The 19,122-nt window shown below is 38.0% G+C and overlaps 2 protein-coding genes across 4 annotated transcripts in view; one reads left to right on the top strand and one right to left on the bottom strand.

Moving 5' to 3' along the window:
- ccdc24 (coiled-coil domain containing 24) overlaps nucleotides 1–9,322 on the bottom strand; it is a 24,031-nt gene extending 14,709 nt beyond the window's left edge. The window contains exons 1-3 of one of the 2 annotated variants that reach the window (XM_069194043.1): nucleotides 9,237–9,322; nucleotides 8,534–8,772; nucleotides 2,078–2,250 (exon numbers count right to left, since the gene is read on the bottom strand). In XM_069194043.1, coding sequence (XP_069050144.1) covers nucleotides 2,078–2,250; nucleotides 8,534–8,701 — 341 coding nt within the window. In that variant the 5' untranslated portion in view covers nucleotides 8,702–8,772; nucleotides 9,237–9,322. The remainder of the gene's footprint in view (nucleotides 1–2,077; nucleotides 2,251–8,533; nucleotides 8,773–9,236) is intronic. The other variant, XM_069194044.1, reaches the window with a different exon arrangement.
- LOC102690481 (von Willebrand factor C domain-containing protein 2-like) lies at nucleotides 9,269–18,844 on the top strand. Of its 2 annotated transcripts, XM_006634731.3 has the most exons (4): nucleotides 9,269–9,337; nucleotides 10,974–11,862; nucleotides 16,466–16,595; nucleotides 17,189–18,844. In XM_006634731.3, the coding sequence occupies exons 2-4, from the start codon at nucleotides 11,530–11,532 to the stop codon at nucleotides 17,374–17,376; spliced, it is 651 nt and encodes a 216-aa protein (XP_006634794.1). In that variant the 5' UTR covers nucleotides 9,269–9,337; nucleotides 10,974–11,529; the 3' UTR covers nucleotides 17,377–18,844. The 2 variants fall into 2 exon arrangements, with proteins under 2 accessions (XP_006634794.1, XP_015210904.1); XM_015355418.2 differs by lacking the exon at nucleotides 9,269–9,337 and having other exon boundaries at nucleotides 10,762–11,862; nucleotides 16,466–16,568.
- The last annotated feature ends 278 nt before the right edge of the window (nucleotides 18,845–19,122 follow it).

Raw genomic sequence — 19,122 nt, forward strand, 5'->3', positions numbered from 1 at the left:
TTATGCTTATCTCAGCTTCATTATAGAGTTCACATTACTGCATCAAAAATAAATGTTTTGTACTTCTAAACAGCAAAAAAAATAATGAAAAGATTTTGTAAGACCCATAAAGTCTTTCATACAAGGAGCTAGATGATAGGGAATATATTTTGCAGCTTCTGGTCTCAAAGAAAACCGAACAACTTCCTCCTAGACAATAAAACGGATAGCAGTTTGTGTAGAAATGGAAAATTCACACTGAGTAACACCACGCAAAAACAAGGCATCTCCCTTCCAAACTGTAGTTCGGTTCATCAAAACACTGCCGGTATGTTTTAGAACATCCTACCTTTTAGAAATTATAGTCTGCAGGCAGAAGTCTGATGCAAGGAAGGACTAAAGGTAGGATCGTGCAATTGCATGTGACAACTATTATTTCCACTTTTTTAAGGAGCAGTGACCATACATATTAAATGCTTTCAAATTTTAAAGCTAAACACATGTTGCAGAATGATCTTCAGTCTGTCTGTAAAGTCTCTGTGTTATTAAAAACATCACACAAATAACACTGTCTATTGTATGCATCATCATCTGATTACAGTGACATGTACAATACCTTCAGAAAAAGCTGTATTTGCTGCAAAATAGGATTAAAACATAGCTACACGTTAAGTGCTGTGAACCCCAAAATACAGTATATCTCCTTTTAACATTTGTTTTGTTCAAAGCTCTAACAATATGAAAAATGATTATATTAAATTAAATTGTACTTATCAATCAATAAACATCATATTAATCTTAAAATGAATTGATTGCTTACAAAAATTAAGAGTTTTCACCATTGTGAAAATACTTGATAACATTGTAATGCTAAACCACCTGTCTTTGTTTTGAAGTACTGTATTGTACTTCTACTTACGGGGGTTGAAGCATTCCTGAGAATAATAAAATAACCGGTACACCTAAAGCAAAATACAGCTATAACTCGGCTTTCCAAATGCATTTAGTTAATAAACATCTGTTTTTCATGTGTGCCACATGTGAATGAGATACAGTATTTTAAAACCTTTGTGGTTGGCTAATGGGAACCAGGGATCAAAGAGAATTTAGAGTAGCCATGCAAAACTAGCTTGCATGTCTTTAGGAGGAGGAGGAAACCAGAGAATCAGAAGAAAGCATGCAAGCTTCACACAGACAGGTACTCCAGCACAGAATCAAACTGAGGACCCTTGAACTGTGAGCCAGTACTGCTAAATACACCACCACTTTGCTGTCCAGAGGCTAAGTGAAATGTACTTGTAAGCACTCTCTTTAATTTATAAATTGAGTACATCTAGTACATGTGTACATTATTTTGAAGTTTCACAATATTTAAACATGTTTTACAACAAGACTTAGGTTAGGAAGAGTCAGAGTTCTAACTGAAAATCAAGAAGAAAGGATCCAACAGAAGTTCTCACCCTAAGAAGAAAACCGGCACACTAAGTTTGAAAAATGGGGAAACTGAAGTCTGAGGAACATTCCACAGTTCACTGCCATGCTATTCACTTGCAGTTAAAACAAATTGTCTCTCTGGAGTATTAAAATGTCAACATGAACTGTAGCTGAACTAAGTCATGCTATTTTCTCTCTCATGCCCAGTACAGAAAGCCAGTATAGTCATTAGGCTATCAATTGATCTAAAGCTTGCTACAGTACTTAGGATTCCAGTCTGATTACAAGGCTGGTTTTTGTACTTGTGGTTCAACAACTGTTGAAAGGCAAAAATACAGAGATACCTTAATCCTGAGAAACACACTAGCGAACCAGCCTCCCTAGTTTTCTCTGATTGTTAAATATTTAGATATAGTTTAAGACTTTGGAGAAAGACTGAAAGAAAAAATAAGCCAAAACTACATTAAACAAGGATTTCTTCAGTTGTCATGCAGCCAACAGTTGAATTTAGGGGGGATATAATGTCAAGCAATGCACTGGACAATCAAGAGAGAAGAGGCTTTTGAAAAGGAAAATTGGTCATAGATTGTGCTTTCATTCCATGAAAAATTGAACTTAGGAGTAAAAAGGAAAAAGAGATTCTGGTCCAGGTCTGCTGCCTTACCTCCCCTGTTCAGACGCTTTCTCTTGGATGTTAAGCAGAAGCAGACGTATCTCCTGCTTGAGCATCTCTCTGACAGCAGGGGGATCCGCAAGGACCGACCTGGGTGCCTGAGCCTTGGGCTGTCTGTCATGCTGAGATCTTGCATCTCGCCAGATCCCCAACCACGCCTCTGCCTATTTGAGCCGAAGAGATAAGGGCATGAGCTGACAGACTGCAGAGTGTCATCAGTCAGATGTGTTCTGCTTTGGCACACAAACCAACCCATATGGAGGATGGAAATTCTTCTTTTATTGATCCATAACCATGTGAAACTAGGACATGCTCACCTTTGTGATTTTCTACAAGAAGATAAAAATATGAAACCTACATGATCAAGACCTATGTTTCCTGTCTATTGATGCTGAAACAGCTGCATTGATCACAATATATGTTTTGCCCTAACATTTTCAGATGCTGAATTCTGAGTTTGCACTTGAAGTATGAATGTCCAAAGCTTTTGTTTATTTTCCTTTCAACAGAAAAGCAATTTGAGAACATTAGCTAGCGCATGAGAATGCAGAGAGATAGTCTAAACTTTTTATTACCAGCAGGAAACACACAACTGTAGACTTTGCGAACAAATCAAGTTGTTTAAGAGTCACAAGCTCTCATTAAAAAAGTAGTCTATATAAAGCCGTGGCAACTCTGAGACCACAGATCTGGAGTCTATTACTGCTGTCTGCACCTGAACAGCTGAGATTAATTTAAACTCAGATAGAGGCCCAGAGATATACATCAAAGTCCCAGCTATCCTGAGGGAATATTAAACTAGTTCCTTGTGTATTTCAAGTCTGTGGTATGTTCACACAACACTCCATCACTCACCTACTGAAGTCTCTGCTGGGCACTTTCCAAGTGCTGTTTTCACACACACAGACAAAGCCAGATTTTTACTCTGTGAGCTCCAAGTTCTGTTTTTTGAGTGACAACATTTTTTTGTGATGCTTATATTTTTATAATCGAGATAAAAAACAAGGTCAACGCTTTCAATGCACTCCAGCACTGTCTAAACAAATCCTGTCTCGTGAGTTTTCATGTAAAGACGTTTCTTAAATGCCACAGTTTCAAATATAAGTAACATATCTATTCAACTAATCTGGAGAGGACATATAAAATATTTTGCTGCGTGTTTTTTTTTTCAATAAGAGAAAAAAATTGACCACCGATCAATTCGAAAACAATTTTTACAATGTTACTATATTCAATCCATTTCATGGCTCTATTGACTTAGTAATACATATTTGTGGTTAATGTGAAAACAATAGACAATTTTTCTTTTCTAAGTGAAATGCCATTTAAAAAATTATCCATTATCCAAAGTCAATCTAAAATCAATCCAGCTGGATGTTATACTGATATATCTAGCTTTGGATAAGATTAAGATGAGAATATTTGGTGAATTTCAAATTCAGACTGTATCAAGAATCAAATTTAAATCAAAATGTATGAAAACATAGCTCAGAGATAAAAAAAAGACAGTTAATATCCTTGTGTTTGAAAATTAAATATGAACTATTATTCAAAGATATATCTCCAGGTTCTTTTGTTTTATCAGTATATAACTCAGTGCTTAATAAAAAGAGTGTGTGCTGGTGTTAAGAAACCCATGGTGACAATTTAGTCTTCAGCTCAAACGGGAGATTATCACTGAGCTGCCTGGTCTGTGGCCAATTTTATATCAGTGTGCCGTTAAGAAAGCAGAACTGCATTTTTATAAAATATGATAAGATCAAGTCCAAAACATTTGATTGTTTTTGGGACTGCCTGGAATCCAACAAAAAGAGGAAAGCAGTGACTTCATATCCTGTGTTTAATGTTAGAGTTGAAATATTTTCTGCGACCCTCCTGTTCAGACTCAGGTTGTGATCCTGATGGAGCAGGCTGTGTAATACTACTCTATGCTCCTAGTTTGCAGGTTTGCCATAGAAGGAAGTCACTCATTAGAGGGGTGAGAACATGAGATAACAGTGAAAACGAATAGAACCCTTTGCTGCTTCTTAAAACACTGTAAAATCAATCCTAAGGGAAAATGTACTAGAAATATTAATATTACAAGTTCAATTAGTACTGTTATCTCTCTATCCAAATTATACATAAAAAGGCACCTCCAACACTACATTTGTGTATTTTTAAACACGCCATCTTAACTAGGCAATACAACTAATTCCTTCCACTTATATAGCACTTTTCTGGACACTCCACTCAAAGAGCTTTTCCAGTAATGGGACTCCCATCCACCACCATCAATGTGTAGCCCTACCCGGATGATCTGATGGCAGAGTGCGCCACTACACTCACCCGACACCAGCTCTCAGGGGGGAGGAGAACAGAGTGAGGAAGCCAGTTCATGGATGTGGATTATTAGGAGGCCATGACTGGTAACAGCCAATGGGAAATTTAGCCAAGACACCGGGGTAACATTCCTACTCTTTTTGAGAAATGCGCAGGGTTTTTTTTAATGACCACAGAGAGTCCGGACCTTCATTTAGTGTCATTGTCACTATACTGGGGCATTAGGACCCACACAGACTGGGGGGTGACCACCTCCTACTGCCCCCCCCACTTAATACTTCTTCCAGCAGGTACTGACCAAACTCCCATCTGCTTAGCTCTAGTGGGTTGCCAGTTGTGAGTTGCAGGGTGAAATGGCTGCTAACTGTGATAACTTGACAAATGTGCCTTGTAGCTCAAAATCATGTTTAGAAATGTAAAAAAGGCTATAAAAATGAAAAAGAAGATAGCGAGGTCAAAACAAACGTATTAACAAGTGAACAGAGAGCTTCCTAACCCCCTAAATGACTCATGACCTGTTAAGCTAATTTGAAGGACAGAGGCCCCTGTCCTTATTAGGGCATTTGGAACAAAAACAACTAGCTTACTGGCGCTACAGGAAATCTCCAAATTTGGTGTCCAAACAGTGTGTTCCCATAGCAACTGATTCAATTTGCATCTTCAAGTCTACTACGGAAGCAATATGAAAAAAAACAAGAGCAAACTTTCTTTCCCTTGGGTGCACTTGTAAATGAAATGGTAGTACTGTAGCTCCAGTTAGACAAACTCTCCATCAGATGCTATTGTTACATTTCATTCCTGTTCAGACAGCATTCATTTTCCCCCCTAAAACCAAAATAAATTCTATGTTGCTCACTAAGCAGCCAGTAAATACTTCTGGCTCATCCTACAACAATTAATAGTTTGGTAGCACAGGAGGCTATCATTCCAATAGTCAATTACAGTACATACGAGTTAATCACTTACAGTAAGTGGATTTTTCAATTACAAGCTCAAAAGAAGAAAGGCTCAAATAAGAATTTAAGCTTCTGAAGGGTGGACATTAATGTTGATTTTTAATGTTGTGATTATTTGGCAGCAGTTCTGTTTTGTTTCTTTCTTGTTTAGCCACTGTGAGAAGAACTAGGAACTTATTTATAGAAATACAACCATATAAATCAAGCGCTGTTGAACAATGTCCAGAATCAGTCACTAAATGTTATTAATCTCCTCTAATTTCTTCCTCTTAAAAAAATCTAATCTGAGGATGTTGGAGCTTTATTTTAAGATTTACTAAATGCATGCAATTATTTATTATAGTAGTATTTCTTAAAATTCAAGTCTACAATGCTGGGCAAAAATTAGACTTATAACTAATTTGTTGAATGTATATGGTCCCTTTCAAGGCTGTTGTGATGTAAAGCCTTAGCAGAACTCAATTTCTAATATATATTTTTGCTGCTTAAAAAATATGCTAAAAATAGGCCTATTATCTCATCTTTCATTCATTTCACTTTTTGGTTGAACGGTACAGTGAAATAGCTTTCCTTACATTCTGATTTTATCTCTAGGTAAAAACATTAGTCTTGTAATTTATTGTTTTATTTCAGAGCCTAAAATCTAAAGGATACCTCGATTAAGATTCTTGGTACCTGTGAATACAAATTAAATAAACAGCAGTCACCCAGATTAATATTTAAATATAAATATGTTAAGCTATAGCCATACAAAATACAATGAAGAGGTAGTAAAGTAATAGTATTTACTTCATATTCTTAAGTTTTCAGAGCTGACAGAAAACGCCTCCATATTCCTTTTTCTAAATTACACACAAATTAGCATCAAAATCAGCATCTTCTTACATGCAATGAATGCTTTAGCTGCCAAAATGTCTTGCATACATATTGAATTTGTGATAATAATAAAGTAACTGGGACATATGAAGTCTTCATATCAGAATGCTGTTTTAAAAGCAGCTGTAAGAGAATACCATTTCTCAAGAAAGAACCTTACAGAGGCCAAAAGCCCATATTACAGTAATAGATAGGATTGTGTGTATTTTGAATCATCAATCACTGTGTCGCTATCCTGTGCTTATCCTACATTACAGTAAGATAGTGCATATTGCACGTTTATTAAACTCAGCTCAGGGGACTCCTCGGGGCTCAGACAGTCAAGGTGCACACTCGGAGTGCACTTTAAAGTCAATATCACAGACAACATTAATTTGAGTCTGGGCTATAATATTAGCTAACAGTATCACATTCTCAGATATTCTCATTCTCAGAGGTTCTCTGAGATTTCCCAGGCAGTGGTGCAAAATTGGCCAAACGCTACCACGATGAGGAGGGGTTGAGTTCCTTTTTGTTTGCCAAGCTCCAGCCAGGCCACTGATGGGTTGGATGCTTTTGAGCTTGTGGTGTGAGCTACTGTGAGAATTGCGTGACTCCTCCAACAGATTCTGCCTTTGCTGTAGGTACAGTGGAGTTCATGATAAAACAACAGCCAGACAACAGCCATTACAGACACAAGGTTGCATGGCTCAAATCCCTTCTATTCTGACACCAGGGTCAAAGCACTTAAGCAAAGTTTATCTGAAGCTGGAGATTCCAATCAGGAACTGACAACCAGGAGTATTGCCAAGTAACAAATACCACAACTAAATACCACAACTGCAATTCCAAACTGTAACAAACAAAACTCCAGCACTGTACAAGACTCGGTCTGTTCAGATAAGACTAAGGTGGAAGCATGCATCTTCTGTTCCAAGCTTCAGACACTGAGTCATAATGTCGAAAGGAAGCACATTAAAATAAAGAAAACAGATAGCTACATTAGTTTTGTACTCAGTTTACATTGCTTTAATTCTAAGAAATGATGTAAAGTATTTGTGTATTTGCAGGCACAACATTACTGAATTTGACAAAAACCACAGCTTCCTGAGCTGGGTGAAGGAATATTTTTCCACCCTTTGGCTCTTTCAAGTGAAACCCACTATTCTCTTGGGTGCGTTTCCAAAGTCAACAGCTTCTGTGGGCTTAGTACTTTTGAGATCATGGCCTGGTGCCAGGCTGCCCACTTTTCTGCAACTTGAAAACAAGAGAAAAAGCATTGCAAGTAGAACCACGTTTAAAATAACTTTTAGGCGACGTGTTGAAATATCGTGCTTATGCAGCACAATATGGCACTTGATTTGCCATAAATACTCTTTATAGCATATGAGATATAACATATGCTGTATATGATAAAAATATTTCTAAACCGTATCAAAAATTCCATCACGCCTGGATGTGAAACCATGCTGTGTGCATCCAACAATGATAACTCCCCCCAGCCCACTAGAAAAAATTAAATAAGATCTGGGATTCATATCCCTTGTTGGTTAATTGTGCTGTTGTCATAATCACCATATCTCGACCATCTGCAATTTACTTCCACAAACATGCTGTTTAATTTTTGTCTGCCATCTGCTTAATAGTATTGAGTTCTGACTTATTTGCATCTTAGCACTGAAGTGACATTAGACCACTAGGTTGTGAAATAAATAGCAGATCTACATGACAAACCCCCTCAAAAACAAACGCAAGGTGCGTTTAATGTTTAGACTCTGAAAGCACCGAAATACTGTATATTAAAAAATCTACAAATGAATAAATGGTTAAACTAGAATCCAATTTCCTTTACAGTCTGGCAGTGTAAGCTATTTTCTGTTCATACTTTTTAGGAAAGCAGATTTACTTTTTTGACTCCTGTTTCTTTAATACTTAACTATCTGCACAAACGCACTCATATGCTAAATGTTGCGAACACAAACCCATTCTATTTAGGACACATAATTCCAGCTTTGACCCAGTCTTAGTACTGTTCTTGCTCTGTGTTTTCTTGTGACTTCCACACTGTAAAGACTGTATGTAGAGAGCGAAAATCTCATTTCCTTGAGGATGTAATGAGATTTCCAGCTCTGAAACACATCCTGCCCATGCTCAGTATACCCCCCTGGAGCATTCCAAAACACTACAGATGGAAATTATATTTACAGTACCTGTTTTTTTTTTTCAGCAAATGGGGAAATTTAATTTGCGACCATACTCATAGCGAATCAGTGACACAAGCAACTGGCCTCTCTCTTGCACACTTCTCCCATACCTCAGAGTGCATCTCTACATTCAGGTCCACCAGGGAATCTCCTAGGAGACTCCTGATCTCTGGAAGCTCTGATTCGGGCACATGCTCCTTGATCAACTTCCACAAAGACTCTGGAGGCTCAGCTGCATCCATGAAGCTGCCATCTCCATCAACAGCTTGCGCAGCCATAAACGGAGATCTTCGAAGGACAGCAATTCGTCACGCCCGGCATCTGCTGCGCCAGACCAAAACAGGGTCACCTGGTTTCAGACAGCGAGATGGGGAAGCAGACGGCATGCAAAATCGCAAACTCTTCCGTTCAGCACGGGATGCTTTCACACGGTGTCGATATTCCTGATAAATACCATCAGCAGACCTGTACTTGCAAGCTCACCAAACGCGTAAACCTACGAGGCCTTTCAACTTTTTTTTCAACTAAAAAGTTTAACTTTAAACTTCCCTTAAAACATAACCGCTACCGTCTATTTGCACCTGAGTTTTTTTTGTTTCATTGTATTGTTTAATCCGTTCCGTTAACCTGAATTTTGATCTGATCGCACATAGTGGTTTGGTACGCTTAAAGTTTATGGGCTGCTTTCCACGTTTATGACACCCCTGTGATGCACCAAATTTGAGAGTTATCACCGGACGCCTCTGCATGTAACAATAAAACGAAATAAGGTGCTAACCCCGGCACAGATACAAGACAGTCAATGTAACTTACTTCGTTTTTAAACTCACTGATTTCATACCGTAGAGCCAGGTCCCCCTCTGTCACACTTAACTCTGGTTTCCTGTATCCAGGAAATACAATCCCGTCTCCAGGTAGAAATATCGCGAGATAATTCGAGTTTTACAGTGCTGATATACTTTTATTATTTTTTTTTGTGCTGATATACTCTTGATATAAAACTATATAACAATTTGTTTTATTGTCGGTTTAATGTTTAGCGCAAAAAGGAAACTGAGATTATAATCCTCAAGATTGATAAAGCTCGGGTAGTGTAGTTGCTCATTTAGGTACCTGTGTTATTGTTCTTTTTGCAAGTTCAACGTAAAACATGCTGTTCTGTCTAGCTTTTTTGAAGTTTATGGAATTTACAGATTTAAGGTGGAGTATCATTTCGAAAGCTCTTACTCCAAGTTAATTAAAGTAAAAAAAAAAACTTGCAGCGTAATGCTGGTAAAAAAATAAAAATACGAAAAGGTAATATAATAATAAAGAATTAAAGTTATATTCGACTACACTAAGAGTGATACATTCAGCGCCGCTAAAAGTAAAACATATAAACTGTAGCATGATTGTTCAAAAACATGATTATCTCCGAATTTGAGTTTCAGAGATGCAGAAATGTAATAAAGGTAAAAAAGAATACTCAAGATTAAATAGATTATTTACTTTTTTTTTCAATGTAGTAGTTTTTTTACTGACCTTGTACAGTTTTTGACAATACTGTGCTTGTTTGTGGTCACTTCATCTTAAAACACTGCAAACCAACCATCCTACCGAAGTTCACTTGAGAATACTCTTAATTTTTGTAATGAACTAATCATCGAAATCTCTGCGTATTGTTTTTGCTGATAAAAACCCAAATGCCAGTTCTTCTTCAGTTTTTTTACTGTAAACAATACAAGCATTGTTTTAGCTATTTGTTATACCATGTTTTGTAAATACAGCAGTTAATTTACATGAGCTCAGTGACTTGACTCAATTACTTGTTAACTATCTTTAGTAAAGCAAACATTTTTAGTGAACAAGACATTAAGTTCTATGTATGTTTAAGAAAGTATGTATAATTGTTTAATTGACAGCTCAGGCTGTAAAACAAAACAGAAACAGACAGAAGTTACTAAGCCCTCCAGAATCTGAGTCTTAGACGCTTCGTTTAGGAATACTTAAGGAATTGTACGAATGATTAAGTGTTAATAATAGTAAGAATCCTAATATCTTTTCTTCCTTAATGAGTAATTTCTTATTATATACCTAGAACTATTAGCTCATCGTGGTGGGTCTGTCCGTGGGATTTGAAACACTTTAACGCTAGTTAACTAAAGAGCGCAGTTATTACAAGGAAATAGGATGTCACAGGGCCTTTAAGCGTGTTTTGTTTGGAATATACTGTAGTCTACAGTTTACCAAATGTAACTTTTGTGGGAGTTTTTGCAAAAGATAACTATTACGCGCGATTCCTTCTGGGTGGGTGTTTGTACCACCAGACACGTTGGTGACAGTTCAAGGGGTGTCCGAGATTCAGACTTTATCTTTAGTCACAGCTTGGTGCTTTTGCACAAGCGCAACCTCGCCAGACGCCAACTCTTGAAACAACCAAAGAAGTCTTCGTTCGGTATTTGTCACAGGCGGATTAGAGCGCATTATTCGGTTTAGCAACATGTCTCGTTTCCCTTTGTGGAAAAGAAGGCTGCGGACGTGGAGTAATGTTGTTCTTCAAACGTGTTAAAGGACGGGGAGGCTGCCCAGAACTGCGTGGGGGTTTGGATGAAGGCTGTCACGTGTCCTTGGGCTCGGGTGGAAATGCAACCCCAGCAGAGGAGGAAAAAGCCGCAGTTCTTCTAACTTCAACCGGGACGAAGGGATACCTGCCACAGCGAATTGGATTTACAGGAGGTAAACCCGAGGAATAACTTTTCTTTTTTTTTAAAAAAAAAAAAGCGATTTTCCATCATTTGACAAACCCTGACGGTTTATCCAAAGGGGAAGCGTGCTTTTCATTTCAAAATAAAACGCTTCAAACAATGCACAGAAAGCGCAAACCATCAAAACCGTTGTTGAAGAAGAGGATGTAGCAGAAACAGATGGACACTTTCCCTCCGAGTTTTTCTATCGACGGGTTTCGAAGACAAAAAGACTTTCAACAGCGCAGAGGCTCCCTTTAATGAAATTCGAAGGACCTGATAGTTGAGAAACCGCCGCTTTCCGGTGTTTTGAAAGGAGGACCGACAAGTCCAGCATTTCACAGCTCTTTTGGAGTGGGGGAAAAAAAGAACTGCGCGTAAAGATGCGTTACCGACAGGTCGCTCCTGTTGTAACCTTGCTGGTGGTTGCCCTGTGTGCGCGCCGCGGACTCGCTTTCTCCGTCGCCGGACAGGTGAACACCTGCGAGGCGAACGGCAGCGTGTATTACGTGGGCGAGTGGTACTTTCTGGATTCGGACCCGTGTACCCAGTGCGAGTGCACGGTGGAGGGGTCGGCCTGCGCCAGGACGGAGTGCGCCTCTCTGCCCGCTGCCTGCATTCACGTCAGCCACTACCCGACCGACTGCTGCCCCAGGTGCGAGAAGATCGGCTGCGAGTACAGGGGAGAGGTCTACGAGCTTGGAGAGCACTTTCAGGTAAAAAACAAAAACCGTCGGACCGACGAGGAGGGGGTTATAACGCGCTTTTATCTGAGAGTGTGTCGGATTTCTACCCGCTCGGAGCCGAGCCCTGCACCAGAGAGAGGGAGCGGAGTCGGCCAGAGCAGGTGTGGGATTTCGCTTTTCTTGTTTCGGTTGCATTTATGAAGGCACGACAGCAACAGTGTTTGAAAAGAGGCACAGCAAGACGAGAGAAGTTAGTGCCAAGGACGGGACAGTGTTCTGCTGCTTCAACCTATTGTACGTACAGCCGTGCTTGCTTAATGAGCAAGTCCTGCCAAAGATGCGATGACATTTTCTTTCAGAAAAGAGATACATTTTCAGTCCTGCACTCTGAGAAAGTTTGTAGATGGCTACCAGTTATTGCAGCGGAATGAATAGAATGAACATAAACGCATTGGATTCTAAAAGTAGGCTAATTTTTGCAACACGTTATTATGTATTAATAAATCTGTAATAATTCAGAATACTCTGGATTTATGGAAATTGGCGAGTGGCAATCCACTATGAATTTAATACCATGAAACCATTTCTCCGTTTCTTCACTTCCGAACTTTTAAAGATTGTTACTGGTAAAATACTTTTTTGACATGAACAAAGTTCATTTCACTGTGAATAGTCGCTGTATTGTACAGCTAAAACGCCTAGATATCTTCTACATCGCAATTGAAGAATGGTGAACTGCAAATATTTTAAACCAAGGTGTCGTTTTATAATGCAAACAGAAGGTCTAATGTGTTATATATTTGGCCAAGATTACCAGTTGGGTGCATCATGAAACTGCATTACGCGACGAGAACTTGTGCACAATAGTGACGTTTTGCGTAAAAAAATAAAGGTAAAAAGACATTGATACTTTTTAAAAGCCAGTCAAGTATTCGAGTTCTGCAGTGGTGACGCGGTAGCATCTGATCCTTGCAAAAGCTTGAGGAAAACTGGGATGTTTAAGTGGTTTGTACAAATACGTGAGATACCTTAATGAGCAAGAAGAATCGGTTAGGATTAGTGCATTAGCGATAAGCAATTTGTAAAGATAATTTTTGTGTTAAAAAAGTCTGGGGAGTGTCTCTAAGATCCTGGTACTGGAAAGCAGCAACAACTAAATAAAAAGCATCATCAATTCACGTTGCTATGAACAATTTCTTTTTTTGACATAAAATGCAAGACTGAAATATTTCTGAAACTATTAACTATCCGTTGTTCCATTCAGTGATATTTAAAACGCAGAAACGCCGGTCTTTGCAAGCGTTAAGCAACTGTGATATTGCAAAGTCTAACTTTAATATGGACGCTTGCACTTGAATTTGAACTCAAGGGCCTGTTTTTTAAACCATTCAACACTTGTCTCGTTTATGTAGAGACAGATGTGGGGGAGGTGAGGTCATATACACGTATAACTTTTTTTAAAATTAATCTCGGGATCATTGTGCTTGTTTTTTGTTGTTGTTGTTCGTTTTGTAAAGTAATTACAATGACATCTGTGCGGACTGCCATAAATCAAGAACTTAAAAATCTGCTTTACATTACATTGTTTTAGTGATGCGTAGTGAATCCACAACCCAAGTTCTCCGTTCCTTTGAAGCCATTGGGTCACTTTGCCATCTGGTGGCTAGACTAGGAATTGCACACAGGAATGGTTGAGTTAGCTTGATTTAAATCTGGCCTTTTTGTTGTTGTAAAATTATATTACGTTTCTTACATTTTCTGACGATGTCTTGGGTCTTGAATATATAAACAGTAAACGTTTCAGATGTCTGGTTCTTTTAGAAAATGGTTTGTAACCAGTATCGTTATTGTTGGATGTAACATTTCGTCTTTGTTTTCACAACATGCTTTCCGATGGTCTGTGATTGCTACTATATATGTATTACTGTTTGTTATAGTGCTTTCTAATCTTTCAACGTGATTTAATGAGGTTTGAGGAATTATGATTACTCATAATATTTGTGAAATAGACGAGGTAGAAGTTAATCCCATGCTGTAAAGTAACAAGAAGAAAAGACCTGAGTGTTTGAGCTGGGGAAATAAAGGAGAGAGCAGGAATCTGGAGGAGAAGAGAGGCTAGGAAGGGGACGGAGATGGGAAAACTGGTAGACAAACTCCAGAGGCAGTGCAGAAGTCAGAGATGTAGGAAAAAGCTACTTGATCACTGAAAGCTGGAGAAAGATCCAGTATGATCTTAAATGACATTCACTTTGGTTTCTGATGTCTTTTGTAGAAGTATTTTACATCCCTGTAAAGATGCCATCAGGGTCAGGAGAGGTACAATGGGGAATTATATTTATGGAACTTGTTGTACCAGCTTAAGAAATGTTTCCAAAAAGCACTTGTAAAAATCCATACTAGACACAGATTCGTTTTATCTCAGCAATTGTGTCTTAGCGGTAATAGTGATATTTAAAATTCTTCAAGCTTGTTTTTGAGCAGTATTCTGTATAACTCTATGATTTAACAAAACATTGTGCACTTTGGAACGTATTGCTGTATATCTAATTTTATTTATTCCTTCAATTATTTGGTTTTTAGCAGTTCATATATCCAGTTTTGTAGTACAACAACATCACTGTACAAGTCTAAAATTTGGAGGTACTACTAGCAGTTTTCCATGATTTTAAAAATGATTCAGATGTATTTTCTTGAATAATCAAAATACGTTTTCATCCAAACGTGTGTAAAGCGCTAAGAAATAAGGTCTAAAGAGATCCTCAGACATCAGGGGAATCAAGGTAATAGGATTACACAGGTTCTATTTCATGTAACAACACCAACAATGCTTTTTTGAATGAATTTGTACAAATTTGTATTTGACTATGTACAAAATGTACTATTATTATAGCTGGTTGTGTAGTCTCTGTAATGCTAAAGGAAACATCTTAGGCTGTATTGTTTGTACTGTACTTTGTTCTCCTGCTGTTAAATTACTCGTGGAATTATTGTAATCGCTAGTGATGGTTCAGTAGCTTCAAGCAGAGAGGCTCAAATATAACCCCTCTTTACCAGACAGAGAAATCTTAATGTGATTGTCACACTGCAATACTATGCACCACAAAGCAAATTAAATTCTGCAGTGTTGTGAAACATATCTTCACATTCTTTGTAAATGAGTTCCAATGTTAAACACAGTGAACTAAACTGCTGTAGTGGTACAAATTCTACAGAACTATTACAGAGGTACGGTTTATTCAGTTAAGATGTCTGCTGTTGAATTCTGTTATTATTTTTAATGGGAAACCCCTGTAGGGATAATTACAGTCCTCCAACATTCACAGGGAGGGGAAATGTGGAGCCTAAGATGATGGTATTCTTTATAGTCCATTTAATCAGACCCCAAGATACATAGCTTACCACATGTGGGGATGGGTTAATGTGCCTGGTTTTTCGGAACACAGTGCAGCAGAATAAATGCTTGTATTAATTTGAATTTTTTTAAACTAATGAGGTAGGATGTACCTGGTAGCTCTTTATTTCTGCATACGGATTTTACTCTTTAGCATTTAGTGATGATTGCAACTATGTAATGTATGTCAGAGCCACTTAAAGAAAAACGACAAAATATTATACTACTTGTTATCTCATATTTAATTCAAAGTGCTTCCTTAAAAACTTTATTAATCAAGTTCTTACCTTTAGTTGCACAGATTATTTTGTGGAGTTCACCAAGTTATCCACATGAAGCTAAGGCTTGAGCCCTTATTGTACTTAGGTCACGATTAAGAATCACTCAACAGTAATCAAAAGAATACGATGAGTCAAACCAGTTTGTAATGCAATACAGTGCTTTTTGTTAACTTTTATAAGGATATTATAATAAAACTGTATAATGCAGTCTAGTACACTACATTTATATCTGGGAAGATGGAGTATTTTATGTGTGAAAATGCAGCTCATGGAGGAGCAATCAATACTGGTCTGAAAATCGTAATCATTTGTTTAAAAGTGCTTCTTACAGTTTTGGAAATTTGCTTTTAAACCACAGTGTTTATAACTACATTTATAAACCTAAACCTTCCCACTTTAGCTCAGAAGGCCTTGAAGGTAAGATGGGGGAAAAAAAACAATTACCTGTGGGTGCAAATTAATCAGCAAGGGGCATCAACATAAAATAAATCTTGTTTTGACAAACATTTCTATTTCAAAAACCACAGCAGGTATCCGGTTTTGTGTTGTACAAACTATAAACGCAGAAATCCATTTAATGAAACCCTCAAGCAATATTACACACATGCTGAGAGCCATGATCCGATCGTAGCTTCCTGGTTTCAGTGGCAGCTGTAGCAGAAACCCTTCTAGTTCCTCTTTTCCTCAATTGTAAACTGGAAAATGATACTTTAGTGTTATAGCCATGCCAAAGGAGTACCATACTGAAGGCTAAGGGATGCAACTGGTTCAGCTGAGTATACTAGCTTTGTTCTGTGAGACAGGGGTTCCCACTACATCTCTGTAATGACACAGTGTGGGTTATGATGTATAGATACTGTACATCTGTGTGATGCTGGGTGCTCATAAGTTTCTTTCTCTATAGCGTAATAAACCGCTCCAGTGTGTTTGACAGCCCGTCTTCTGTGTCCGTGTCTGGCAGCCCTCTGAGTGTGAACAGTGCACCTGTGACTCTGATGGCATTGCCCGGTGCCTGGTGGCAGATTGTGCCCCCCCACCCTGCGTCAACCCAGTCTACCAGAAAGGCAAGTGCTGTCCTGAGTGCAAGGAAGGTAAGCCATTTCCCCTGTCCAGCGTGCCTACATTATTCTACAAAGTTTTTGGTTTGGTGCAGTAGGTATTATGCAGCTACTGTGCAATCAATATTCTGTAACACAGCTGTAATAATATTGCTCGGGAGAATAAATCATCTTCAGGTGTTGCTTTGCTGAGAATTTTGATTAGTTGTGTTAGTGCTATTCAGCATGTAGTTTCAGGTGGAGACCTATATACAGTAGGAAGCACTTTAAAAATGCCTTCCCAACCCAGAGGGATTGTGCAGAAATGTGCGGACATGAAAAGCAACCACAGTATCAATAAAAACATCAGAGTCCTATTCTTTTGTGATTTACCGTACACATCATGACATTTGACTATACAAAATCACAGTTTGGAAGAACAGTAGGAATTCATTATTTCAAAATACTATACACATGTTTAATGATTTATACATTATGTATTACTGAAACTTAAATGTGATGAACCCTAGCAAACACATACAGCATGTCATATATATGTGTGTCCTGTGGGTTTTTTCCTTATGAATCCTATCAGCTGGTTTTGTAATGTGCTTGAATTGTCTTTCTCTTCTTCCTTGACATTTCAGGCCCAAACTGCTATGCCGACTCTTCCCAGACACGCGTGATCCGAGGTGGGGAGGCAGTGTGGATCGACTCTTGCACTACGTGTCGGTGCCACGACGGGCACGACGCCGGGTACTGGGAGGGTAACCGGGTGGCCAGGTGTGTGCACCTGAGGAACTGTACCCTAGATGCTGAAAACAGCCACATCTGAGATGGCAGACCTGCTTAACAGGAGTGGGCATCACTAGCGAGACTCTTCAAAAAGAACTGAAACGGTTGTAGATTCCTCCTTTACTTCTGTTCCCGTTCGCAATTTCCTTTTTAAAAGAGAAAACCCCCTAAAAGCTTCATAACCAAAGTGGATCTTGTGTAGTGAGTTCCAGTTATCCTCTTTTGAAATCTGCTTCCTTCAGAAAAGACCAAGTGGCTTCTTTTATAGCATTAATGCGTCTTTTTTTCCCCATCATGTACTCTCTTCCAAAATTAATCTAAAGGACCAAAGTATTAAAACAATAATAGGCTGCCTGGCTGACTTTCATCAGTGGAGATTCATTGTCAGTTTCTACATTTCACTTCATGCAGGAGCAGTCATCAAGCAATGTTAATGTTTATGGACAAAACACAATGCCTATATTGGATGGAATTATTCATGTCTGTTTTCATACTAAGAAGTAACGCCACCATTACTGAAGCTGCCATCGTTAAAAGCTGATGCATAGTGATCTTAGGAAGAAAAATGAAAGTTTTTTTTCTATTTTATTAGATCAGATTGGATTTCTTGGAAGTGAAATGCTTGTGTATGTCCATGCAGGCATGGGTTCCTCTGTAAATGAGCTGTCAGCATCACGTGATTTCCCTTACTGGCTTTCAAAGCACTCAGATAGACATGGGCACTAATCTTTAAACATACTTGTGTCCAGTACAGTGCCTTTCAAATTGGGGTTTTAATAGTAATAATAAAATCTCATCCCTGCTTTGAGGTACACTACAATGGCACAGACCAATCTACAGTAATTGCATAAAATATTTACCCATGAAACATCAAGGCAATAAACAAATAGTACTTGTTACATATAAGTACCTATTGAATATAGGCTGACTGAAATATTATTTACTACTGACATACAAATGCGAGTTCAATGATACAGAAAAGGTATAATTTCTTCACAATCATGAATACACAGCCAAACAAAGAGTAGAATAAAAAAGTCCTATTAAACAGCTGACTGAAGCTCTGTTAGTTTCTTAATGATCCAGGCGATGTCTTCTGTGAAAAGCAATCCATTACTTTGTGAATATTATTTTAGAGTATGAGTGCATTGCTTTATTCAGTAAAGATGTAAACTACAATATATATTCTTGTTTAACAAATGCTGTCCTGTTTGGAAATTATACTGTCTGCATACATTGTGTAATAGACTCTTGTTTTTTTTATTAACTATGCTTGAAATGTCTTTTGTCATTGTTTAATAGCTTTCCATGCCCACTGTTTTATGCTCAATGTAAAAAGAATATTCTTCCATTATAGTTCTACTCCTTAGCTTCAAAATTGAGGAGAAAGAAAGCACTCTACAAAGTGATTAAAAGAACCCCCTCCAGTTAAAGAATGAATTGTAACTGCATATACATTAGAAAAATATTCGAAAATCTAATAAAAGGAAAAGAATATTGTAACAGTAGTTAAATGGAAGTAGTTTTTCTTTATTACAGTGGTAAAATTTTAACATGCATAAGCCAAAAAATAAGGAACATTTTGATGAAGAAAGGTAAACAGCAGCTGAGATTTCACTCAGGTGTTCAAGAAAGAAACAAGCCCCAGGCTTAGTAAAGACAATGTTCAGTATTAAATAATGTTAGCCAAGAAGGGGCAGAAGTAGTACAGATCCTAGAAAATAAATAATTAGGTATACTGTACAACCAATCAAAGCTTTTCCAATAGTGACTCAAAACTGATAAT

Source organism: Lepisosteus oculatus, chromosome 9, assembly GCF_040954835.1.
Source record: "Lepisosteus oculatus isolate fLepOcu1 chromosome 9, fLepOcu1.hap2, whole genome shotgun sequence".
Lineage (NCBI taxonomy): Eukaryota > Metazoa > Chordata > Actinopteri > Semionotiformes > Lepisosteidae > Lepisosteus > Lepisosteus oculatus.